The sequence below is a fragment of the Hippocampus zosterae genome, chromosome 16 (assembly GCF_025434085.1).
Source record: "Hippocampus zosterae strain Florida chromosome 16, ASM2543408v3, whole genome shotgun sequence".
NCBI lineage: Eukaryota > Metazoa > Chordata > Actinopteri > Syngnathiformes > Syngnathidae > Hippocampus > Hippocampus zosterae.
In genome coordinates, this window is record NC_067466.1 from 11,737,101 (window position 1) to 11,762,058 (window position 24,958).

The following is a 24,958-nucleotide window of genomic DNA, read 5'->3' on the forward strand; positions in this document are numbered from 1 at the left end:
GCAGACTCTTGGACGTGCAAGCGGGACACCTGAACTGCTTGTCAACCAATTTTTTGGGTGTTAATTAAACGTATCTCATCAATTGTATTTGTAATTTATTTTAAACTTGAAAGAGACTTTGTGAACACCCTGTGTGATGATGAAGTAAACATTTATTATGATATATTTTGGCAGTGTTTGGTCTTTTGACAACAGCTTTATTAGATTTAAAACTGGCAGACAACTTGACGGCGGCTTGAGAGAAAGAGAAGAGAGAGTCTGTAGTCAGGAAGAGGAAGCGGTTTCCCTCCTCCAAGGAGTCGCCGCGAAGGAAAAGGCGACATCCGGAAATAGAGCACACCATCTCCAGTTCACTCTTCCTCCCCAAGGGCCTCTGCAGGAAATCATCCTGTTGTTGTTTGTCATTTTTCACAGTCCAGATAGTCAGAGAAAATATGCCACTTGAAACATTTAATTCCAACTTTAAAATATATTTATTTAATGTGTTTTGGGGCACTACTGAAAGACTCATGTGGTTGTTCTCTACAAGTATTATTCACATATACTATATATATATATCATGTTTTTTTAAACCTTCTTTGCAACACTGGTCACAAACATATACCAAAAAAAAGCTTTTTGACCGTTCTGATCCCATTACTGAAGGTGAATAAGATCCTTAAAAAAAATCCAAATCACATTTTAAAATATAAAGTCAAGTCTCTCAAGTAGAAATGAGCCCTGTTTTTTTCCAGTCGATGTTTTGGTTCTTAGAGCAGCACGCAAGGCCTCTTGGCGACGACGGGCTCTGGGTTGAGGAAAGCCCTGACGGCCTCCGTAAACACATCCTTGATGCCATCCTGGTTGAGGGCAGAGCACTCCAGGTAGCGCACAGCTTGGATCTGGCGGGCGAGCGCAGCGCCCTGGTGATGAGTGACTGGCGCCTGGTTCTGCTCCTTCAGCTTCCTCTGGGTTTCGCTGTCATTTCGCAGATCGCTCTTGGTGCCCACCAGGAGGATGGGGACCCCGGGACAGTGGTGTAACACCTGAGCAGTGAGACAATGTAAGAAAATCTCAACACTCACCCAGAGTTGGAAATCAAAGACTTCAGACTTCTCACCTCAGGGTGCCATTTGTGTTTGACGTTCTCATAGGAGGCCGGGCTTGAGATGGAGAAACAGATGATGAAGACATTGGTCTGCGGGTAGGACAGCGTCCTAAGGCGGTCATACTCCTCCTGGCCCGCTGTGTCCCACAGGTTAAGGCTGATGATCCTACTGTCCACTGTCACCTGCGTCCACCATGGACACATAGTAAGTACAGTGATGCTTTGAAATACAAGTTTGATTCGTCACAGGAAAAAAACAAAAACAAAACCCCACTATAATACTTTTGTCTAGAACAACAATAAGGGCTGTGTGTTTGTTATTGCACTGTTCCATCTGATGTGGTCTTAGTCACCAAGAGGCAGTGTAATACAGTCATACAGGCACAAAGAAAAAAAATATTACTTCTACCGTTAGTCACTCGGTTATAGTAGATGATGCAATGTTATTAATTTATCGAAGAGGATAAAGAATATATGCCTGTGAGTACTGTTGCATCGCCTGTCTGCATGTGTTGCCCCAATGTTTGTGTTGAAATGCTTAAAGTGTTCTAAAACTGTGGCTCTCAATGGCAACTGTTAGCATGTCTGTTGTGTCTTCCATTATGTTAGCATGAAGCTATCAGGCCATTCTTCAGGCAATGTTGTTTGGTTGTTTTAAATACACAACATAACAGAAGTTTAGTCCATGACTGTGACAGTTAAGCACCTGGCTGCTGTAGTTGTCAAAAACTGTGGGGATGTACTCTTTGGGAAAGGCTCCAGTGGTGTAGGATATAAGGAGGCAGGTCTTCCCTACGGCGCCATCGCCCACTACCACACACTTGATTGTCTGCATGATCACACCAACCTGCAAAACACACATTCACAAACCAGACTTCTGCTCAGACAGGTGTGCCGCCATTCCATTCCTTCCATTCCTCTACTTTCCATATGGGTATGGACATTTTAAAATCAGGTGACCGGAGGGACCGAGCCCAGCCATGAATAAATAAAGAAGCACAAGTGAATGATACCTCCACTTATGGTTTTTGATATGAACAGTTCAGAACTGTTAACACTATGTTTACCTTTCAGCCTGATTGGATCCAATTAGTTGTTCAGAGACTCTTTATGTCCCATCGTCAGGCTCCTGAGAAGAGAAAAGAGGAGAGTCTGTGTCAAAAAGCTCCTGTATTTCTATGGTACATCTAAAAGTGCTAACATTCTTCGCATTAGGCTAAAAGTTCCACTCTCACCTGGGATCTTACTTTATTAATGCTGTAAATTCCTCGTTACAAAACAAAGTCTTGATGTTTTAAGACATGATGGCAAAATGCTAATGTAGTGGTATTTTGAAATCTAATTGATCCTACTTATTTGTCAATTCCTTGGGTGCTCTGTATAATAACTGGAAGCGAGGATTATAGCTGTAGAGTCAAGTCAAGTCAACAGTATTTATAGAGCACTTTCAAACAGCCATCGCTGCATACAAAGTGCTCATATGACTCATATATGAGTCTCATATGATCACATCTGGCTGATATGACAAGTCAACTTGATTCAATAATATCCAGACTGTTTAAGTAACATCGAATGATTCACAAGATAATCATACATTCCTCATATTCCCATACATAAACTCAACCCACACTTAGACTATGAACTCAATTCAAGTCCTGCACAGCTGCGGAAATAATATTAAGATCCCCGCCGTTAGTTATGCGCATAGTTGCCTTGCAGAAAAAGTGATCATGTTATTCCAGTGGACGTGGTGCCAAAGAATGAAATGCAAACTGTGAGAATGCAGCTCAGCCCAGACTCCTGGGATGTGACCCCACCCTTGGGTGGAGGTCTGCTGAGCTCACTCCTTCTACAAACTTCTCTCTCTCCTTTTGCACTTTGTTTTTAATATAAACATTTTCTTCTGTCATTAGTTGACATGATTTTTCATCTCGCCTGATCGCATCTTGCCAAAATCCATTAACCACACAAAACTCAGCCTCATCAGCCAGTTGAGAGAGAAGATACTGGAAGCTCCCACTGGCCTCCACGCAGCTGGAGAAAACATATCCATGAAGGTCCCAGGGTGCCCTCCCATCCACTCTCTAAGTCATACTCTTACTCACCCCAGAGAATGATGTACACAAGGGAAAATGTCTTGCTGGAATGAGCCGCTGTTCACCCTGCCCCATCAACTGCGGGGCCAATTCTGCCTTTTTTGATTCTACTGTATTTTTTATAGCCCTTATGGTGTGTGTGTGATGTTGAGCCTATCCCAGCAGACTTTGGGTGAGATGCGGGTCACACCTCGGACTGGTCACCAGCCAATCACAGGTCAGACTCAGACAAACAAAGCAATTCATGAGCACATTCCCACCTATGGACAACTTGCTGTCAAGACGCATAGATGACTGTGAAAGAAATGTGTTGAAATGGTGTAATGTTGAAACTTAAACGTTAAACAAAAAAAAGGAAGCTTTTCTTAAGCAAAAAGTTCTTGCGGTCTCATGTTGAAATCAAGACGACACATTTCAAATGACTGAAATTGCCTCTCATAGAAAAAAAGGTTTCGATTACTATTACAGAAAAAAAAACGTTATTTTCTAACCCTACAAGTTGTGCACATGGTAGTAGATAATTGTAAAAACGGCAAGCTGTCAATGCCTGACAGAAGAAATGATTGCGCATAAGGGAAGCATTGTGAGCGGGGGGAAAAGAGGAAGAAGAATGAATATCAGTCAAGTCCAGCAGCAATAAGTGACTGATGAACAAGTTCATTGTGTCAAAACGCAACTGCAAAGTCATGTTAAATGATGATAGTGATGTATTAGAGCGCTGATAAGTGAGCTCTCAGCTTTTACAATGTTTATTATTGTTAAAGACAGTGGAATTAATCAACAGAAATCTTTATTCAACAAAGTAATTATATTCAGCTATTGATATTTATTGATGGGGTTTTGGGACCATTACAAATTATGTCCTTCATAGTGTTAATGGGTTTATATGAGCATTGTGAGGAAGTAACAAGAAATGCTTCACTTCCTTCTGGTCAGCTGAGCTCTCTATTTTTACCTAATCTCACTGTCTTTGAGTCTGCTGACCTGTTGAGGAACAACATTTGACGGGAAAATTCTAATATTAGCGCAACATTGCCATTTTTGCACCTACGTCATGTAATTTTGGGGAGTTTTGCAAAAAAAGCAGAAATCACAATTTTTGTCGAGTGAGAAATTCCCACTCGGCAAAATGGCCACAAACTTTTGGTGTCAATTGTGTGTTGCAATGTGTTGAGACAACAAACATTTACAGTTTGTCTTTTTGACATATACACATTTTAAATGGCAGAAACACTGTTACGTTAAAGTATGTACACTAACAAGCTTTTGACTGCCATTTTAGATTCAGAGGCAGATAAAAAAAAAACAGTTTACTGAAAGAGATCAGTTAAGTAACGAGCCAAGATAGCAATAATCATTGTTTCAAATCTGTAAGAAAACTAGCCTGTTAAAATAGAAGAACTAAGCAGCGAGACAAGATCACTTTTGAAGCATAAGAAAACTAGCATGCTAAAATAAATGAACCGAGTAGCAAGTCAAGATATATTATGTTGAAACTAGTTTACACAAATCGATCAGCTAAGTAGTAGCGAAGGCTGATCAATGTAAGTAAACTAGCTTATTGATACTAAACTTATTGATAAGCTAGAGAGCCGTCTCTGATACTGTGCTTCTGTGTAATTAAAAAACTATCTTGTTAAGATTAATACGCATCTCTCAAAGACAAATAAATAAACTGAGTGAACTAGTTTGCTTAAATCGATGAATAGCTAGATTCGAAAAAGCCTAACTAGCTAGCTAGGGACACTTGCTTGCTAGACCAATCAGCTCATTAAGATAGATCGGCTGCTACACTTGATGAATGACAAAGTGAAGCATGTCCATTTTGTTCTTATGTTGGTGTGATGAGTTATGCAGCATATTGTATAGTAGTACACCCATATAAATAGATGGATATAGTATAATCCAGAGGAACATGTTTTTCAACTGATTTCACATTCCAACTGAAGTTCATGCAAGTGTGCCAAACACGTCAAAGTTTACAGCAGGTCATCTCACTAACAATCGTGCCTCTCATAGACCCAATGACAATAGAGGAACTAACGTGTACTGTGTGAATGTGTGTGTTGAAAGTGAAGCAGGAAGGGTTTGTCCACTGCTACTTCTCATCCACCACCAGTAGCAGAAGCATCTAGAATGAAATATGACCAAGTATTTGTTGATCAATTATTGAAAATAAATTGACCAAGTATCAGCTTACCAAAATCAGTCGACCGTCGAAACATATCATGGAATAAAATAATACTAATCAAGATAGAATCTTCAAATTAAAGGGTTTTAAGTGCTATATTGACCATCAGTATTATTGCAGTACTTAATTCTCATTGTGTTCCAAGGAGACAAATTGGTATATATATTTTTTATTTATTTTTTTGGTCATAACACGGTTGAATTAGACTTTACTTTGACATTTTCCTGTTTTATTTTATTACCTCTTTATCTTCTGTGGCCTAAATTACCAGGGCAACCGATGCAATCATGTACCAGTATTGCAATATTTTGTCATAATACCCACATTTCTATTGTTACCACTGATGTTAGTATGTTAGTATAGTTGTAAGGTTCAGAAATGTTACAGCAACTTCTCTGTCATTGCTTTCCTCAAATTAGGGGTTTCCTGGTTGCTATTCTGAAAAAAATAATTCAGACACACACACACACACTTTGAATGAAAAAGTCACTCACCGGTCATCAGTCCTGTTCGATCATACCCGCTGCGTTCAGTTCTGCTCAGTATTTCTTTGCATGTTTGTGTCAGTGTGGATGGGTGGAGCATGAAAGCAGCAGCAGGAGGAGGAAGAGGAAGTTTACTACCCTCCGCTCTGTGTCGTGTATGCATGCATGCGTGTGTTCTGGTATTCATATCTTTTGTGAGGAACTTCAGTGGTCCAGTGCGAGCCTCAGGGTTCTCGTCCATTGTCACTTGGTGTTGGAAAACAAAGAATTCGATAGTAATGCAAAAGTATTGTAAGAAAAAGTTAAATACAACTGAACTGTACTTTGGCAGTGATGCTTTTGTGTGTCACTAGAGAGTGCTTGTGTGTCACTAGTGGGACATGTACTACACTAGCAATCAGTGGACTACAGTATATCAACTCATGTTGTTATTGTCCTCATCTGGGACTCCTTATACGTGCGCACTTACATTTGTTTGAATAAGCTGAACTGCTGTTACATTATCTCAAAACGAAAAGGCTATTTTTCTCAGGTTCTTGTTTCTCTTTACCCCCGTGGCCTGCATTTACATTTTGTGTACATTTTTCATGCGTTGTGTATGCTCTATCAAAGAGAGAGCATTGAAAAGTAAACACTACCAAGCTCAAATTTCCCACAGGTTGTCAAAACACATAGATGCTCAAAATGGCATTGTGGTGTGATTTATATGTAAAATAGTATTGTTTATTTATTCATTACTGTTTACTTGTCAGTTTCCCTCTGTGGCTTGATTTGCAAGCCCGTCTTTGACCATTAGGGGGCAAACCTTCGCTGCTAAATTATTTGGATGATGCCTTCCTGTCCCAGTATCCGTCGGAAATGAGAGAACCCTGTAATAAACAGGGAAAGGGGATTTAAAAAACACCGACATTTAAGGAGTTTTGCATGGCTTTTGCAGTCTGGACAAAAAGTTATCTTTTTGTTCCAGGAAAAACAACTAAATATCTAAATATATAATACAGTAACTAAATATATTTCCCATTCATATATGAAAAAAGTAGTATTGTATATTTCAGGGAAGAAAGTTGCAGATATTTGAGGAGCAAAAAAAGCACATTTTGAAGAAACTAAGTCATGTGCTTTTCATGGGGAAGGTTGGGGAGCGGTTATATTTTCATGACAAACAGTTGTAATCTTGTGATAGCAAAATTATTTCTGTTATTAAGATGAATATATAAATACTGTGAGAACAGTGCCATAATTGTTTTAGATTTTAAAAAAATCTAAATACTGTGAAAAAGTTGTGCATAGTTTTAAAAAGTCAGACTCTAATTAGAATAAAGTCACAATAATTATTTTATAGCTAATGAGTCAGAATATTGTGAGGACACTGTCTTTTTTTTAATAGAAGAACCTTGTGAGAATATAGCAAATTTCTAACAATGTGCACACACACATCACAGTTTAAAGAATTAAGATGAAACTTACAAACAAAATTGGAATGAGCATGACACAAAATCACATCAAAGCATTTTTTGCAGAGGGTGCCTGAAGGCAGCACAGGCGGATCTCAGCTTTTTTTTTCCTCCTCACCAGCTGTTTCAGTTTGACATTGCCGAAGAAGCCAGTGTGATCATCACCAGTGCCTCTTTGTTGATGATTTCCCCTTGTTTTCCACTCATTCGGACCTGATCTGACGGGCCCCCCCAATGGATTAGAGAGGAGGCCACGGTGCACATGTGAGTGATGACTTAAGTTTGAAGGAATTTGTGGGCACATTTCATAAGGAATGTTGAGATGAAGCTGAACAGCTTACTGATGTCTGACCTACAGCGCAAACTCTTTTTATGAGGAAATGGAAGATGTTGATGTTTGGGGAGGGGTTCTCTTGCTCCAAATCAGTTTATATAAGTCTCGTGATGTCTTATGGTTTAGTGCTAATTCATCCAGTTTTTAAATAGCTCTCTTTTGTATACAGTACTTTGGTTCTTTTTGAACCACAGTGCGATTGTATTTGTGGTGTGATATTCATTTAAGCATATGTTCTAACCATGTCCTGTCCTGTCTGTCATCCCCAGACATGGCCCGTGTGTGTTTGTGGCTGCTGTGTGTCCTGAGTGTCCGGGTGGGCAAGGGCGACCATTCCCACCTGGACCAGCAAAATCACCATTCAGGAAGAGCCTCAGGTAGGGAACAAAGCTCTGTATGTGTGCGTGTGTGTGCGCATTTGTCTTGTCCAGAGAAACCAGGACAACGAAAGTATTTATAAAAAAATGATGAGATTTATTTAAGAAAGGAAAAGAAAAAAACATGGAGGGACACTGTCCCCAGATCTGTCAAGGGAGCCTTCTCCCCCTCCGCGTCCTGCGCTCTCATTTTATCTTGTTGGGAGGTGGTGAAGGCCAGCACAATCAGCATTTTGAGCAGCTACACTGAGTACAGACTAGTGCAACTTTGCTTATCCGCAAAATAACTGGTCAGCATTCAAAGGTACGGCCAGCATTCAATAGTACGAACAGTTACTTCCATTTAGCGCTGTTATATGTCAAATTCCCATTACACATTTACATAGGATCCCACTATTATTCCCCCAGGATCCATGGTGTGCAAAGTATGGCTCAGTCCTTTAACCCTGCCCACCTAAGCATTGACATTTAGAGTACTATAATGGTAACATACTGTAACAACATAAATTATTTAAGAAAAAAAAAAAGAATGAAACATTTTTTACACATTTATTTGCTTCACTTCGATTGGAAATTGTGCTGCTCCTTCTGGTGTGAGAGCCTTCACCACCTGGGGACAGTCTAATACAGACATCCAGCACACCTGCGACCCTCGTGAACATAAGCGGTTTGGATAATGGATGAATGGAGGAGGAAGGATCTGGTCAAAACTCCTCAATAACCAGCAGTAATCTTAGTTATTCATATCAGAGGATAAAGAATACATGCCCTTGAATATTGTTATTAGGTTTCCCATTTTTAATTAGTAATAAGCCAGTGGACTTTACAGCAAAGTTAGGTGCTTATTTTAAATACACAATAAGTAATTATTATTTTTTTTAGGGTGACAGTAAACTTTAACTGGGAGAGACAAGTAAGAGCCTCAAGCCTTTGATGTTTGCTACCTGCCACACTGCGGCTTTGTTATGAGTTGAGATGAGTTCACTTGCACTATACATTTTTCGTATTTAAAAATTTTGCTCGCAAATCACATTAAAAAATGGAGTGCTCACTTGGTAACTAGATCAAGGAGATTAAGCACTCACGATTCTTGCACAATACTTTGTTGACACACCTTTGTCAGCAGTTAAAGCCTCATTTTGAATGTAGTGCCACAACTTTTGGCACACCTGTCCTTTGTACACTTTTGAACATTATTCTGCTTTAAAAAAAAAAAAAGTCGGTGTTGCACATACGCCATGAGGAGGAGCGCCATATAAAAGTTCAGATGGCCTCTTAAAGGAAATCATTTACATATGACGACGGCGTGACATGGATGTGTAGAGGCGATAGCGAGCGGTTCGCAGCTCACCACAGCTTCCGTACAGCGTCACAGGAAGCAAATGTGACAAATAGATTCTTCCTTAAGTCTTTGTGTTATTTGTGTCTTTGATCGCTCTTGCACATTTGTACTAAGATTTAAAATGAACTTTACTTATTGGCTTTCCCAATGATTGCAAGCGATTGAGAGAATGTAATTCGATGGGTGCCAGGTCTAAGTGACATTTTTACATTTAGAAAATAAGCCTTATATCATACTTTTTGTTTCATTCTTGATAAATTTGAATTCAGTACAATTCAGTAGTTGCAGAGTAGCCTATCATGTCTGCGTCATAATTTTGAAGTTTAGGGCTTCGGGATCGTGTGTGTGCGTGTTCATTCTATATGGTGTTTTACAATAATACTTATCTATGTTTGTAATTTCATCCGTACCTTTGGCTAAAAAGTGAAGTGTGGAGAGTCAATGTGGAGTCTACGAATTGGGCGATCATTGTCAAGAGCCCCTTAAATTCCCATATTGTCTCCTTTATGTCTCATCTATTTTGTTTCTTGTTATGATAAAATAACTACAGGGGCACTCCGCTTCTTTCTTGACATTCGCGTCTAGTTGTTTATTGTTCAATGTTGGTTTCATAATTTGCAGTTGTGCGGTTTATTTTATTTTATTTTTTCGGAATTGTGGCTTTCAGCCGCGGCACTCGGTGGGTGCTATTGAAAATGGAATGTAATGGTTGGAAATTTGCAAAATTTTTAACAAAAATTGAGGCTGAGCCAAGTCTTAATTTTGCGAGTAAAATATCAAAGTATGTTCGACGGAGACCGACTTTGATTTGACCTTCCTGCTGCTTCTTTATTTTTATCCTCCCAGCTGTTGACGTTAATCCTCTAACGCAGCGCCGGTGTCACTTCACCTCTGTGTCTCACTTTATCTCAGGGCACCCCCACTTTTTTGTTTTGTTTTGGGTTTTTATTCTTCTATTGTACAAGGGTTCCAGTTGACTGAGGGTCAATTTAATGGACAGTGTTGATGGCCGCAGAGAGCTTTTCCAGTGCCCCAAAAAAAAGCTATAAAGTATATAACATGAATAAATGCTTCCCTCAAAGAGACACCCCACTTTTCTTCACCCGACTTCAAGTCATACTCTATTGTTCACAAACTAACATTAACTCTGTTGCTAACCAAAACAGCAGCACATAAATAGTCATTCGGTTGGGTTAAAGTGTGTCATCTGACACAATGTCATGAATGTGTTCCCTACATAGTATTAAAGAAGAACAGTTCTGCGTAGACATAACCATATACAGCCTAAACCAAATTTTAAGCTAAATTTACTTCAGCGAGAAAAATCTAAAGTAAGTTGGAGCAGTCATAGGTCAAAGCACCAATGTGCTTCTTTGACCACGGGTATGCTACTAACCAGGGGCTTTAAGAGCCGTCTTGTGGATGGGTTTCACAAAAACAACAACAACACAAAGAGCTGAATTCATGTGTAGAGAACCATGCCAAGGCAGGGACTCTGTGTACTTATTCATCTCTCTTGTACAAGAATCCATGTATTTCCCCAGTGAGCAGCACAAGTAATTTATACGCTTTATAAATAAATGGACTCTCGCAAGATTGGCTGGTGTGCGTGTCTGCGCTTCACTTGGAAAAGGTACCTGATGATTTACAGTCTGTTTAAGTTAGTCGTCCCCAGCTTCCCAGATGAATCCTAATGACTTCAAATCTGGACAAAGTGTGTTTGCGTTGTAGTTTCTATTATGGATTGTGAGCTCATGCAACCGCACACACACAGCCGAGTGATCATCCAGATACTCTCTCAAGAGGCTCAAATGACCAAATGTAGGCATAAAGTTCCTGCTGCGATGTGTCTAACTTAACTTAGTTGTCGTGGCGACCAAGCCAATGGAAGGCATGAGGTTAGGTTGTCTGGATGCTAATGGCTAACTTGTTCAGTTACATCCGCAACCAAAAATCTAACTTTTTTTTTTGTTTCTTTGCCAGCAACTTTTTTTAGGTACCCTGAGCTAACGTAAGGGGATTCTCATGGGTCCAGGGAACATATAGCCAAAACAAAACCATTCAGACTCATATTTTTCTGTGAATCTATCCTTCCAACTTTGGCAAAATGTATTAACCACTTGTGTGTTGTGCTGCCATAAATCAAAAATAGTTTCAATGAAAAAAATTGAGTGTTATTGTTCTTGCAAATTAGATTTTTTTATAACCACTTCTATTTTGGATGTCATTATTGTGTTTACTAAATATTACAATGTCATTTATTTATCACAGTTTAATCTTTGAAATGCACCAAACGAGGTCAAGACCCCAACAGTGCTTTATGACGCGACACCAAAAATGTCAGGAAAAGCCTACTGGGTCTTCTGACCTCTAGTGGGGCTATCCGGATGCACTTAAAAAGGTGGTAGGTGTGTGCTTAGTCACATTTAAAGTGAGTTTGAACATGATAATTTAGTTCTGAACACAGCGACATTGCCACTGCGAAGAGGGTGTGGACACTCCTATATGCAGGATTCAAATTTGAACCGGCCTTAGACTTGAGCTGGTTTCATAGTGTTCTGTAAACACGGTGTGCCGTACTGTAGATCTGTGCGCAATGGATCAGCAGCTGTGCGAGGACGAAAATGCCTTGTTGAGTTTCGAGGCCATCTGCAGCATCCACAAACAAATGGACGATGACGCCGATGGCACGGTGGACGCGGCCGAAACGGACGGGGTGATGCACACGCAAAAAAAACAACAACAAAAAAAACTAAAAAGCCACTTGAGGCATCTTGGATTAAGTCTGACTCTTGTTTTGATTTGGGGTTTTTCTCAGTTCCTGCGAGAGGATCTCAAGTATCGCGACCCAAAAGCCAAGCACAGCAGCTTCCACCGTGCAGACCTGCACATTAGCGTCGAGGACATGTGGGATGCCTGGAAGAACTCAGAGGGTGAGTCCATTAAAAGGGGAGAGGGAAAGGAGGCGGTTTACTGGAAAGAACACGTTTACAATACTTTTAACAGCTCTGTTGTAGACACACAAAAAGGAAGTGTGATCATTTTTACTCTGATGATTGTCTGCAGTACAGCGGTGCAATTTGGCCACCAAGGGACAATATAACATGGAGACAAAAACAAAGAGGACTTTCACAACTACTCAGTAAACTCCAGCAATGGAAAAGTTTTTTATTAGACGTTCACAACTACCCCGCAAGTTGAAATTCAACTTTAAAACATTGTTTGGATTAAAAAAAAACTTTGGCATTTTGGTCAATACTACAGTATTTCAGAAATGTCAGCAGTGCTGTTGATGCAGAGTAGCCATGCAATGTATTGTTGTATGTGTTCAGTGTATAACTGGACAGGTGAGCAGGTGGAGGAGTGGCTGCAGCTCAGCGTGGAGCTCCCCCAGTACGCCGAAACATTCCGAAAACACGGACTGGACGGCAAGGCGTTACCAAGGTACCGCTCACCTGTACGTGTCACGCTCGGCCTGTGAGGGCATGTTGATCAAGCTTGACGGCTCGTCGTTGCCTTCGTGACCTCATCCCTTTCTCCATCAGGCTGGCGGTGAAGAACACGACCCTGACCGGGTTGGTGTTGAAAATCTTTGAGCGTAGTCACGCTCAGAAGCTCCAGCTAAAGGCACTGGATACTGTGCTGTTTGGACCGCCGCCAGGTATGCTTAACACTTCCTGTTTAGCCAAACATCACATTACAATGGCACGTGGTCAGCGCAGACCTCAGCCCAGGCCAGGCAATTATTAACATGATGCCCTTGGGGGGGCACACTCTTACACTCCAAATCTGAGGGTAGAAGTCTTTACAAAGTCTGTACAAAGTTGTAAAAAGTGGTCTACAAGAGTGGTCTTCAACCAGGGACCGGTTCTTGCTAGTATAGATTTTTGGTGGGGTGCGAAAGTCGCTGTACACTTTCTTTTGTCTATTTCTGCTACTACCACAGCTGATAAAAACACTCAATTCCGTAGACCATTCATGCAAAGACGGTAAAAGTTGCACTGGAACTCCGCATCGACAGGTTTATGGTGCATTCGGGGTTAGCACTAATAAAGAAATTCTCTTTGTAGCAGACAATCCATCACTCCATGGCATACTCCCCCCTTCTATTACTGTCTGTTTATATAACCCTGTGTGTACATGTTTTTGTTTTGTGGGGGGGGTTGTGTGAAAGTAGGGCGTCAGAACCGGTGGAAGGACCTTGTTCTGGGCGTGTCCATCCTCGCGGCGCTGGGCGGCTGCTGGTTTGCTTATGTCCAGACGAGGCGGTCCAGGGACGACCTGGGCAAGTTGATGAAAGACTTGGAGGGTCTTCAGAGGGCAGAGCAGAGCCTGTTGGACATGCAGGAGAAGTGAGTTGAAAAAAAAATCGACCATGGGTACTGACTTACGGGTGCTCACAAATCTGAGTGTGTGTGAGTGTGCAGACGAGCGGTGAAGACGATTCCAGTTTAAACTCCTTTTAAGGACAAAGAGAGATGAGGGGCTCGCTTTACAGTCTGCCCTATGCCCGCACATCCACACACACACACACACACAACACACACAATGGGATTAATGCTACAGATTCCTTCTAATTGTTCCGTCACAATGACGTTCTATTGTCGTATATTCAGCTGCTCGACTGATCCAGTGTCAATCATTTAAACTCAAACAGGTGGTAATGTGCCCATGACACAGTTCCCTCTCGCGTGCGTGCATGCGTGCGTATGTGAATCCGTGCATGTGAGTGTGTGCATATAATAATAATAATAATAATGCATTTTATTTAAAAGCGCCTTTCATGCCACCCAAGGACACTGTACAAACAATAAGAAAATAGGTGTTGTATTCTCTCACACGCACACGCATACACTACATTTGATTTTCTTCATGTCACAGTGAGGTCACAGCGCCACCTGCTGTGTATACAGGTATATGTATACAGTATAAATAATGTATACAAAGCTTTACAGTGTCGTGATACATATTGTTTAAATGCATTTATATACATGTTTTTATATGTATTTTATGTATGTATTTGTTCACTATTTAAAGACTCACCTATTCTTTTTTTGATTCCTCACCATCATTTGATTGATCGCTCATGTTGTAATTTACAATCATACTTCACTATACGTGTATTTATAATTTCATATGTGCCGCACCCGTGGCTAGAAAGTAAAGCGTGAGGAGTCTCTGTCTCTGAAATGCACAGGTGCAGTCACAAAATGGGATTGTTGCCGACAGCCTCTCAAAATATCCACATTTATTGCTGCCCGTTTCCTCTTTTTTTTTTCTTCAAAACTCGACAGAGTGAGATTTTTTTGCAACATACCGCACATCTATATTTGGAGGAAAGGCATCATAGTGAGTTTTACTGTATTTCGATGCCTTGTTAATGTGACTAACAGAACTGATGATTTTTGTTGTGAGGCTGCAAAAGGCCCAGGAGGATCAGCGCTGTGTTCAGGTGGAGAAAGTGAAGGTGGAGGAGGAGCTGAGGAATGAGATCAACACGGCCAAGCAGGAAGCCCAGCGGCTCAGAGATCTCCGCCAGGGGACCGAGAACGAGAGAAGTCGCCAGAAGTATGCGGAGGAAGAGCTGGAGCAGGTCGAGGACAGCGAACGTACCGCGGCTCGGTACTTAGGTGCGAGCCACGCGAGGAACATTTTCAGTCTGAAACCCCCGTGCCCGCAGGTGAGGACGGCGCTGAAAAAGGCGGAGAGCGAGCTGGAATCGCGGGCTCACTGGTCGCCGCCGGACGTACTGCAGACGTGGCTGCAACTGACACACGAGATAGAAGTTCAGTACTACAACATCAAGAAGCAGAGTGCAGAGAGGCAGCTGCTGCAAGCCAGAGACGGAGTGAGTAGATGCACACTCGAGGTCAGTGGTGCCCAACCACTGGTTGGTACTGGACCTCACAAATGTATTTAAAACTCTTCAGTACCAGCCAATTTTAGACCAAGTCTGAAAAGACGTTTAAAAACGTCTTTGGGAGTGAATGAGTTAAAAAGTAAATAAATCGTTGCACTGCATATAGAATATGTCCCAAATGGGAATGTATGATATTACCCCCACCGTGACCATAATAAAGGTGGTTTTGTGGTTATTTCAGGCCGAGAAGATCAAGAAGAAGAGGAGTTCTCTATTTGGGACATTTCATGTGGCTCACAGCTCCTCGTTAGATGACGTCGACCACAAAATCCTTTCTGCCAAGTTAGTGCCATTTGACCGATGTCACAAGAAAAAGTGTCTGTAAAAATGTTCAAAAATAATCACCTATCAAGTCACGCTTCCCTCAAAACAACATCCCGATGGATCCTCCAGACAAGCCCTGGGCGATGTGACGGCTGCACTGCGAGAGAAGCTGCACCGCTGGCAGAACATCGAGTCCCTGACGGGTTTCTGTCTGGTCACTAATCCGGGTCTGGGGGCACTGGCGGCCGCCCTTAATTTGGACCCGTCCTTCCTGGGCTTGCGACCGGCAACGCCGCAGCACCTCCTCCTGTCGGACGACCTGGATGACATGGACGAGGACATCTTGTCACCGGGGACGCTCAAATGTGAGTTGAGTCTTCACGTTGATCTCTCAAGTGTGCAATCACTCGACAATGATTTCAGAACCTTGATGAGCTGTGCACCCTGTAAATATTGACTTATTTCTATCCAGCTGTTGAGTTTCTTATTAGCCTCTCCTCATCCCAGCTCTCTTCCGGCCGTAGGCGGGGTACACATGACAGCATTCATAATGCGGGATGGGCACTTCTTGGTCACAAAAATCTTGAACCAAATACTGAAATTGAAAGAGTCTGCATTAACAACACTTGATGATACCTGACAGTCTGTTCTTGATTAGTGCCAGTGAAGCCGTGCCAAGCTGAGTCGGTACCGAGCAGTGAAAAGTAGCACAAGAGTTCCCTGTCCCTCGTTCTCCTATTGGCTGTCTCCTCTTAACATCTTTCTCCCGATTGGCTGCTTCCAGATGCAGCCTGGCAGATGGACCGACGAGTGAGCGACCTCTGGCCACTGAGCACCATAGCGGACAACCAATCACCGTGGAAGCTCTCCGGTTGGGCCCTTCCTCTCCACCATCAACACATCCTTTTCGCACTCTGCATTTTAATGGGGCTATTTTGCCATTTAAATGCACCGTTCAGAACAACTTTGAGATATTGGACTTTGAGGTTGAAATTTTCAGGGTGAACCTAGAATGAGAATTTCATTTGATCTTCCCTCCTTTTTGTGAGTAATATAGAAATAACTCTTGTATTTATTTCCCAGCTCAGGGTCTGATGCCCATGCAGCAAAGGATGGGAGACCCCACTATGATGTTCAGCTCTCAGAGGTTGGTAGACGGAAATGTCCCCCGTCAACAGGAAGGGTGCGGCGCAATTAACAGCCCTCCCGGGGGCCACGCGCGGCAGACACGCAGCCACTCCATCGGCCAGCTGGAATTCCTCCACGGGCCCGCACCGCCTCTCTCCTCCTCGCTCTCTCACCCTTCCGTCTACCCGGTCTCGCTTCCTCACCCCACTCTTTTCTCACTCTGTCGCCACACTCTTCCTCCTCTACTGTCCAAACGGTCCACTTCCTACATTGAGGGAACGGCTCGCTTTTCTTCTCTGCTCATCCACTCGACTACGGCGACGGCAAACCGAAGGCGGCGCTGTCGCTCCGTCAGCTCGGGGTACCTCGCTCTGCAAGGCCCTTTTTCCCCAAACTTACTGTGGTGTCCTGTTTTTGTGTAATACCAAAGTAGCGTTGCCATGTTGTTCCTTTAACTGTAATCTCCCTGCAACGTAAACGATTGCTTCTTAACTGTATAATCACCCGCCACAGTCAGATCAGAGTATCGTGGAACCTCTGAAACGGAAGGCCCCAAAAGTGATATGATTAGTCAGGTTTTTTTTTCCTATATAAAGTCAAAAATTGCTTATTTTTTAGCCCAAAAACATTTCTAGAGGTGTAGTGCTGTTTCTGAATCCGCCTGTTTTTTCCCCCCTTCGGATGCATCAGGTTAAAAAAAAAAAACAAATGTTGGAGAACAGTGTTAAACTTGCACATCAACCAGCATCACAAAAGGGCTTGTGTTCAACTTGAGAAGTGACTCAACTTGAACCGTACTTTGTCTCCAGGTGACGACGACCTTCAAGACCGATCACGTTATTCGCACTCAAAGGCTAATGATCTCTAATATCAAACTTGTTAAGCATGTGTTAAGTGAGCTCAGTGATTTGTTTTATCCCGTCTGTGTTTAAACATCGACGTGCTTTCGTGTCATTATTTGTTCAGCATGTAGTTCAGATCATCATTGCAGTGCAGGCCCAAAGGCCCAATTCCGATTTAATACTTGGATCCAATTTTGGGGGATGGCGCATATTCCAATGGTTTCCCCCTTGAGAGCAAAGCAAATTGGAATTGTATCTTTTGAACCGTGCAGTGTAAATATATCGATGATATAATACGATTTAAAATGAGGTGTTAATGATCTCTTCCCAACTTTTGCTTTTCTCCCTCAGGGACATTATGGATCGCTCCGACTCGGACTCCCCCCTGCCACACTCTCACAGCGAATCACGAAGCCCGTACGGCTCCAAGACCCTCTTCTTGCCCAATAGGCTTCAGCCCCTGCAAGGTCAGAGTCCCAGGATGAGAGGAGGAGGAGGAGGGATAGGAGGAGGCCTGGAGAAGAGCTCAAGCCTCGGGGAGCTGAGGGGCACCTCCGCCGCCGTCCTCGCCTCCTCCTGCTCCACTCGATCGCTGTGCATCTCGGCCGACACCGCCGACAGCCCCGTCCTCTTCTCGGCCGTCCACACGCCCCCGAGGTGGAGCCCCGTGGAGGACGGTCGCGAGGAGGGCGAGGCGTCGGGGGGCGGCCGTCGCAGAAACGCCTTCAATAAAATCTTCAAGAAGAAGAAATGACATCACTGAAGGCAGACTGTTCACAAACTCTCACTCTCTACTAGTTGGTGGCAAAACAGTACCTTCACAAAACCTCCCCCCCCCCAAAAAAATGAACAAATGTCATCAACACAATTGCTTTTCTGGTTTTTAGGGAATGCTTTACATGAGAACTTGAAAGAGGGACATGTGTTTAGCCAGCAGCGTAAGGAGACAAGTGAGCTAAATCGCCCGGCTCCAGTTTTCACACGTGTGTTGACACCCAACGGCAGCATGCAGAGGTACACGCACACACACAAAGTAAGTCATAAATCAAGTCGTGTGCGTGTCATGACCAGGATAGGATGTGAAGTCAACTCTATTTACTCTGAGCAACGTGAAAAGTATTTATGTTAAGAAAACAGCATGTGAAAACTATTCATTACTCACATTGTAGACTTTTTTCAAAAATAGTGTTATTTAAAATGTTATGTATTAATAAATAATGTAGCTGCACTCATGATGACAACTTCCGGGTTTTTGAGTCTCGTTAATTCCAGTCGGGTTTTTATAATTAATTAATTAAATTTTTTATGTGGTTCTCAAACTCACTTTTATATATCCCACCTTAAAAAAATGCTCTCCAAGTACTGTACTACTATCATGACAATATGAAATTTTAGATATTTAACACAGCGACGAAATATAGGAAAACAAGCCATTCCGTTAAAGTTAAATACAACTGAGCTGCATTTAGCAAAATGTGCTGCGCTGGATTAAGAACAAACCCCCTGCGACATTGCGCACAGTTTGAGCATTTAATTTCATGATTCTTTCATGTCCCACTATGGGGGCCGCATGGCACATTTTGAGAATCGTGTTACATGATGCAAGTAGGACGGTACGTTGATGGGTGGAAGTGAAGGAACGCAAAAGGAGAACTGAAACAAGACGTTTGCTAGGCTGTTGTGACTCAATTTCCTTTCAAGGTGGAGACATCTTTCAGAGCTGCGATGTTTCCGTTTCCGTTTTTGAGCTCGAAGCACCGAATTACTTCAATCTACAAAGAAGCTTAAGCAATGTACCTAAAGCAATTCAGATTGATTACCGATACAAAATAGACGATAAATACGGTAAAGCGCCGGCTTGTAAATAAAGTGAGTTCAAACTTTTTCAAAGCAGCTACTGGTAGTTAAACTCACCAAAAAGGCGCACTTAAAGTGAGGCAAAGTATTTCCAAGTGGTTCAAAATACTTTGGGTCTACAGAATAATGTAAGATAATACATTTTATACTTGGTTACGTCCATAGTATTTACTTTCTGCAATAGGACACAATCAAAGTACTGTACTGTACCTGAAAAGGGTAAAGATATTTATAGGATTCAACTTGGTGATTTTTGATGAATGAATGCCGAAGGAGCTCGGTCCGCATCCGAGAAATGATAAACATGTGACTGAACATGAGCTGCTGTGTATCTGTAGTGTTCTATATTTAACCCGCCGGCCTGCTCAGTCTCTCTCACACATACTCGACTTAAAGCAGCCGACGAGCCGCCAGCGGAATGGAGGTAAAACTCTTCTAATGTTACATCTGTCTGCTTTCGGGGCTTTTGTTGAGGCAAAGTTTGGGATTCGAGCGGTCAGAGTGACGTGCTCAGATGAACTGCTGCAAGTGATTTCATTTGGATGCCCGCTTGTCTCCGACTTACTTTGGATTCGATATGCGAAAGGCTGACATGGCTCCTATTTGATTTTTTGGGGGGATCATTTTGAGCATGTTTTTTTTTTTAAGTCAAAATGAACTTACAAAAGAAGAAGTAACACGGTTGTTTGGAAGAGTCATATGCTTCCACATTTCAAACATTTTTAAGGCATGCGCCATACATGTTAACATGAACATCAGACTACAACTGTTGATAAATAAAATTGACTTTTGATACTTTATGTGATGGCTTGCCCTTCCCAAACAATCAAGGAAAGACAATTCAGCATCGCAAAGCGCTTTAATGTGGACTCTTTCAATCTCATTGACGGGAACGGGACGGCCCAGCACTTCAATAGACTCATTTAATTTCAGTTATCGGGCCGAGACCATCCACCGTCATTCCATGCTTTAATGCGGACGACTTCGATTTCGCTGATTGAGAAGAAACACAATTTTCCGTTGTGAAGAACTTTGGGCTCTGCGTTTGCGCGATCCAAATCAGACCATCCACTGTAGCGGAGTGCTTTAATGTGAACTCTTTCAATCCCTGTCCTCTGGAAGAGCTCTTCCAGCGACGACTCTTTCTATTCCAATCATAGAAAAGACAGCATCCAGTGTCCTGAAGTGCTTTAATGCGGGCTCTTTCCCTTCTAGCAAGCATAAAAATGGACTGTTTCAATTTGAGTGATTAGGAAGAGACCATTCGGTATTTTGAAGTGGTTAAATCAAGGATTATTTCCAATTGCAGTGATCAAAAAGAGACCACGCAGCATCGTGAAGCGCTTTAATACAGACCCTTTGAATTCCGTGCATGTTAAAACTGGACGGTGGTCTACTGAAATTCGAAAGCACTTTGTTTTCCAATCCTCTCAGAAATAGGATGATTAGTTCTCAGTTGTAATCAACAGCTTCCGTTGCAGTCGCAGACTTTTAATTCTTATGTTGTTTGGTAGCACAGGAGAGAAGCAAAAGTGAACTGAATGAATCAATCAGAGCAACAGAAGATTTCTGCTAAGCTCGTCAGTAATTTGTGTATTGAACTGATGTTACGGTGAGTCGTTCTGCGCCGCGATGTGATGAAATAGCGAGCTGCGGAGCTGACTGACTTCCTGCAAGCGCTACGTGGGACACACAGCTCGTGTTGGCCACAGCGATAGAAAAAGATATGCTTTTAAAGTAGTTGCTCAAATAGTGCCATTTTTTTCCAACTTATTTTTTTTCCTTCCCCAAACAGACCATACGACGGCAAACGATTCAGTGATTGGGTGAAGTGGCTGCTGAAGTTGCAGGTTTTGCCAAAATGCAGGAAGGACATGGACGAGAAAATGAGGTAAAGATTTTGACTACTTTCTTCAAAATCTGTTTCTTCATGGCCTGTTTTCAGAGTGAAAGGACAAAGCTATTCAACTATCGTATGCAATTGCCTTTAGCGATGATCATTTTGATATTGGGACCACGTGATTGTTTACATTGAAAAAGTCGTGTCTTGAAAAAAGTGCAGTTTTTAGTTGTCACACTAACCTCTAACCTCCTCTGGCTTTCTTGCTGTAATATCGCTGGCAGCCACTACGGGGCGCCAATAAGGCTAAAGTCGCTTTCTGAGCACTTTGGACTCCAACACTGTGTGAAATAATGAGCATTGATTGAAATGGGACTCAGGACAGCATCAGAACACGGGAAACAAATATTTACAGTTGATCTTTTTATCTTAAGCAAATTTTGGAACTATATGCCAGGAATCACTCCGAGTCGCTCAAACATGCACTACACACAGAAAGAGGAAGTGGTTTAACGGTTGAAGGTTTTTTTTTTTTGTTTTATGATCAGATTACAGATTGACTCTATGCCAAGTACGTAGTTATTTAAATGCGTGCTATGTGTACAGGTTGGTCAATGTGACCTCACAAAAATAGAGAACATGTATCTGCGCATGTATTTCCAGGCTGTATGATGATTTCATTATCCGTTGAATGTGAGCAATGCGAGACCTTCGACTGGGATCAACCGCACGTTAACAGCTGTGCGCGCGTGGGTGTGTGGGTGTTTGTGTGTGTGTGAACACGTTTCCAAAATGTTGCGAAAAAGAGCCATCTCATAACTTGCCTCCCTACGTTCACGCCCCCTTCAGGAGCAGACGGCGTCGCGGCCCTCTGTGGCTAAACTTGCCGGAATGTTCAAAGGTTCCTCTCCTCCCCCTGCCAGCGAAACGGTGAGTTTGAGAAACGTCCGTCGTAGAATCACAGTGCCTCGAAATACCATTCTCATTAAATACAGCAGTCGAGGGGGTTGTCGCAGGGTACACACATGCCGACAATCGGGTCACAATTGAGCATTTCCACCGAGCAACGTCGACAATTGTCACTTTGTAATTATTCGCTGAAATCAGAATTCAGTTCGTTGCTTTGCAATACAGCCTTTTTACCCTTTTTAAAAATCCATTCCTGTACTTTTTTTCTCATTTTGTTTAAAGAGCAGTTCAGTTGTATTTAACTTTTAAGTACAGTACAATACAATTGTATTTGCGCTCAAATATTTCAAATATTTAATTCCAATTTTCATTTAACTGTAATATGCAATGTATTTTAATGGAAGTGCCGTTTTTTTCCTTTTCCTATATTTAAGCACTTTTTCCAACAATAACATTTTAGATGATACCAAAAGAAAAAGTTGTGTTTTTTTTTTTGTTTTGTTTTTTTAATCAACACTTGGGCCCAGTCGCTACTCTATATTACTCTTGGTCATAATGGTGGTGCTTGGGGCGCTCTGTATTTTAGCTACAGGAAAAGCCGGTCAGACGCCGACCTCCTCGCTCGTTACAACTGCCCAAATCCCACGGAGACGAGCATGAGGTGAGAAGAGCCTTCATACATCTGAATTCTTGCAGTTGAAATTCATGTTATGCTGTATTGTGGAAGTGTGTGACCAAAAAACAAAAAAAACCAAAAAATGTAGTAGATTTTTGCCAATTTTGAGCGAGTTTATCAATTGGTATATTTTATACCTCAGACGATAATACGTTAGAATAATAAAATGAATGTTTATGTTTGTCAGAGGCCTTCAGGTGTGACTTCTCCTGTCAAAGCCAAGAGGAACTCCGCCCTGATTGAGAAGCTTCAGGTGGGTCCACGCTGCTCATCCCATCATGACGGCGATGACATCATCACACTTCCTCTCCCAGGCCAACCTGGCTCTGTCCCCCGCCAATCTGCTGCCCTCGCCCAAAAGCCCCGGCTTCAGGCTGCTACCGCCCTTCAGTCCGCCGTCTTCGCCCAGCCCCACTGCGGGGACCCCCTCGCCCACGCTGACGTCTCCAAGCTCCATTTCTACATCTTTGGTGACCGAGGAGGAGGGGCCGGTGTCATTCGAAGCCCCTCCCACAGCGGCGGAGGGATCCCTCTTGATGAACGTGAACAAGGTCAGCCAGATAGTCGCTGTTTTTTCTCCGTTAGTTGATCAGTAAGAATTCTGCTGACTGCAATAATTCACCCGTCGTGAATGATCGAGATGATTGAAGAGGTTCTGACGGGTTGTCCTCCAGAGCCGAGCTCGCCACTCTCTCAGGCGACGCCCTCCGTCCCGCCGCCACAGGAAGTCCAGCAACGGAGAGGAAGTGGACACGGCCGGTGAGGAGACAGACACACCCGCGAGCCAACCGAATCAGAAAACGACACAAGGAGCAGGCGGGGATGACGTCGGTGATGAGAATAGAAATCATTTGAAGGAGGACAAATCGGAAGAAACCCCGAAAAAAGGCCAGATCAATTGTGACATTCATCTCAGGGAAGAAGAAGAAAATAAGAAGCAGGTTGCTGGTGAGGAGAAGGACACTCAAGATGGAGTCAGGGTGGAGGGAGAGAACCAAGAGACAACCTCAGGAGAGTCTCCAAACAACAAAGAAGAAGAAGACAAAAGTCACGTGAGTTGCATGAAAGCTTTTTGGGATATTTTCCATTCTTTTGCTCATGAAGGAAACGTTGTTCGTCCTACAGGGTTCCACATGGCAGAGTTGATGAGAAGTTGAACAAGCTTCCGTTTTCTGAGCCACTCCTCTTGGTTTGGAAGCGTTGTGGGAACAGAGACCTCCAAAAGAGAGCGGACAAAACACTTTGCCATCGAGAACCGGAAACCTTGCCGCATTTTCGCTGGAACAGAAGAACTGGCATTGACCCGCTTTAGTTTTTAAAGACGGCATTGAGACAATGAGATAGAGACTCTTACTTTCAGTTTGGAAAAAAAAAAAATCGCACGGAATTTAACCCCGTTCCACTTTTAACAATCAATTCCACTTTCCCCCCCATTCTGATCCTTGTCCCTGCTTCTGCCAGAGTTGTTATCGTATAAAAGTACACATTTGACAACATATGGACTCGGCTCACTGTCTTCTTGAAACACCGATATCAGACAGCATTAGTTGCGCCGGTTTTCGCACTCGGGGACTCAAACTAGCCATCTCCTACCAAACAGCTTCCCAATGCACTCTGGAACAAATGTAGAAGGCGGCGAACAATTTGACCAAAAAAAAAAATCCAGAGTCTGAAACGCCCTCCCATCCCATTTAAGTCATCGTCATTCAGCAGTTCTGATGGCCTTGAACATCTTTCGGTGACAAGAGGATTTCCCCAAAGTTGGCACCCATCAGCCACCCTTAATCCTCATGAAAGTTAATTTAAGGAAAGGGCCAGAAGGGGGAAACCCTGTCCTACCAACCGTGGCTTTAATCTCATTTTGATGAGCGCTCTGATCAATCACAAATAATCTCACCGGTGTTTTACCGCATAGATTATTCAATAATTCATGCCTCCTGTTTACGCTCAGTTTCACATTTGCGTTTCACTGGCGACGACAGCGTTTAGACTTGTTTGGAGAGCTGTTGAGCGGTGCAAAACAAAAGTAATTGGCAAGGTGAAAAGAGTTACCGAGATTTCTGGTTAGGGGAGTCTACAATATGTCATCACCTCTTGGATTAAAGGTGGAAAAAGGTGCTGACACCAAGATCTAGTTACCTTGTATCAACTTTGTG

At 42.6% G+C, this 24,958-nt stretch overlaps 3 protein-coding genes across 10 annotated transcripts; 2 read left to right on the forward strand and 1 right to left on the reverse strand.

The window, feature by feature from the left end:
• Nucleotides 1–134: 134 nt before the first annotated feature.
• On the reverse strand, nt 135–6,023 carry rhogb (ras homolog family member Gb). Its single transcript, XM_052047555.1, has 5 exons — nt 5,869–6,023; nt 2,155–2,216; nt 1,794–1,934; nt 1,100–1,270; nt 135–1,025 (listed from the first exon to the last, which is right to left on the reverse strand). Exons 3-5 carry the CDS (start codon nt 1,920–1,922, stop codon nt 750–752), a joined length of 576 nt encoding a protein of 191 aa, XP_051903515.1. The 5' UTR covers nt 1,923–1,934; nt 2,155–2,216; nt 5,869–6,023; the 3' UTR covers nt 135–749.
• Nucleotides 6,024–7,434: 1,411 nt separating this feature from the next.
• Nucleotides 7,435–18,353, forward strand: LOC127588705 (stromal interaction molecule 1-like). Of its 6 annotated transcripts, XM_052047534.1 has the most exons (14): nt 7,435–7,577; nt 7,917–8,024; nt 11,952–12,082; nt 12,185–12,299; nt 12,699–12,810; nt 12,912–13,027; nt 13,541–13,718; nt 14,782–14,959; nt 15,047–15,214; nt 15,468–15,568; nt 15,680–15,915; nt 16,335–16,421; nt 16,634–16,697; nt 17,872–18,353. In XM_052047534.1, exons 2-14 carry the CDS (start codon nt 7,919–7,921, stop codon nt 18,272–18,274), a joined length of 1,995 nt encoding a protein of 664 aa, XP_051903494.1. In that variant the 5' UTR covers nt 7,435–7,577; nt 7,917–7,918; the 3' UTR covers nt 18,275–18,353. The 6 variants fall into 6 exon arrangements, with proteins under 6 accessions (XP_051903494.1, XP_051903496.1, XP_051903493.1 ...); XM_052047533.1 differs by lacking the exon at nt 7,435–7,577 and having other exon boundaries at nt 7,883–8,024; XM_052047535.1 differs by lacking the exon at nt 7,435–7,577 and having other exon boundaries at nt 7,883–8,024; nt 13,544–13,718.
• A 930-nt stretch (nt 18,354–19,283) lies between these two features.
• On the forward strand, nt 19,284–24,726 carry dub (duboraya). 3 transcript variants are annotated; one of them, XM_052047545.1, is made up of 8 exons: nt 19,284–19,801; nt 21,173–21,268; nt 22,067–22,147; nt 22,713–22,787; nt 22,990–23,055; nt 23,117–23,353; nt 23,477–23,854; nt 23,928–24,726. In XM_052047545.1, the coding sequence occupies exons 2-8, from the start codon at nt 21,239–21,241 to the stop codon at nt 23,946–23,948; spliced, it is 888 nt and encodes a 295-aa protein (XP_051903505.1). In that variant the 5' UTR covers nt 19,284–19,801; nt 21,173–21,238; the 3' UTR covers nt 23,949–24,726. The 3 variants fall into 3 exon arrangements, with proteins under 3 accessions (XP_051903505.1, XP_051903506.1, XP_051903504.1); XM_052047544.1 differs by lacking the exon at nt 19,284–19,801 and having other exon boundaries at nt 20,416–21,268; XM_052047546.1 differs by lacking the exons at nt 19,284–19,801; nt 23,928–24,726 and having other exon boundaries at nt 20,402–21,268; nt 23,117–23,394; nt 23,477–23,807.
• The last annotated feature ends 232 nt before the right edge of the window (nt 24,727–24,958 follow it).

What these genes read in the sequence shown, in the direction of transcription:
- rhogb (XM_052047555.1), bottom strand. Translation starts at nt 1,922, where the DNA reads ATGCAGACAATCAAGTGTGTGGTAGTGGGCGATGGCGCCGTAGGGAAG. An exon ending in TTGACAACTACAGCAGCCAG is followed by an intron (nt 1,271 to 1,793) that starts GTGCTTAACTGT and finishes TGGTGGACGCAG; the next exon opens with GTGACAGTGGACAGTAGGAT. An exon ending in AACACAAATGGCACCCTGAG is followed by an intron (nt 1,026 to 1,099) that starts GTGAGAAGTCTG and finishes CTCACTGCTCAG; the next exon opens with GTGTTACACCACTGTCCCGG.
- LOC127588705 (XM_052047534.1), top strand. Translation starts at nt 7,919, where the DNA reads ATGGCCCGTGTGTGTTTGTGGCTGCTGTGTGTCCTGAGTGTCCGGGTG. An exon ending in GACGGCAAGGCGTTACCAAG is followed by an intron (nt 12,811 to 12,911) that starts GTACCGCTCACC and finishes TTTCTCCATCAG; the next exon opens with GCTGGCGGTGAAGAACACGA. An exon ending in CTGTTGGACATGCAGGAGAA is followed by an intron (nt 13,719 to 14,781) that starts GTGAGTTGAAAA and finishes TTTTGTTGTGAG; the next exon opens with GCTGCAAAAGGCCCAGGAGG.
- dub (XM_052047545.1), top strand. Translation starts at nt 21,239, where the DNA reads ATGCAGGAAGGACATGGACGAGAAAATGAG. An exon ending in CTCCCCCTGCCAGCGAAACG is followed by an intron (nt 22,148 to 22,712) that starts GTGAGTTTGAGA and finishes TCTGTATTTTAG; the next exon opens with CTACAGGAAAAGCCGGTCAG. An exon ending in AAGAAGAAGACAAAAGTCAC is followed by an intron (nt 23,855 to 23,927) that starts GTGAGTTGCATG and finishes TTCGTCCTACAG; the next exon opens with GGTTCCACATGGCAGAGTTG.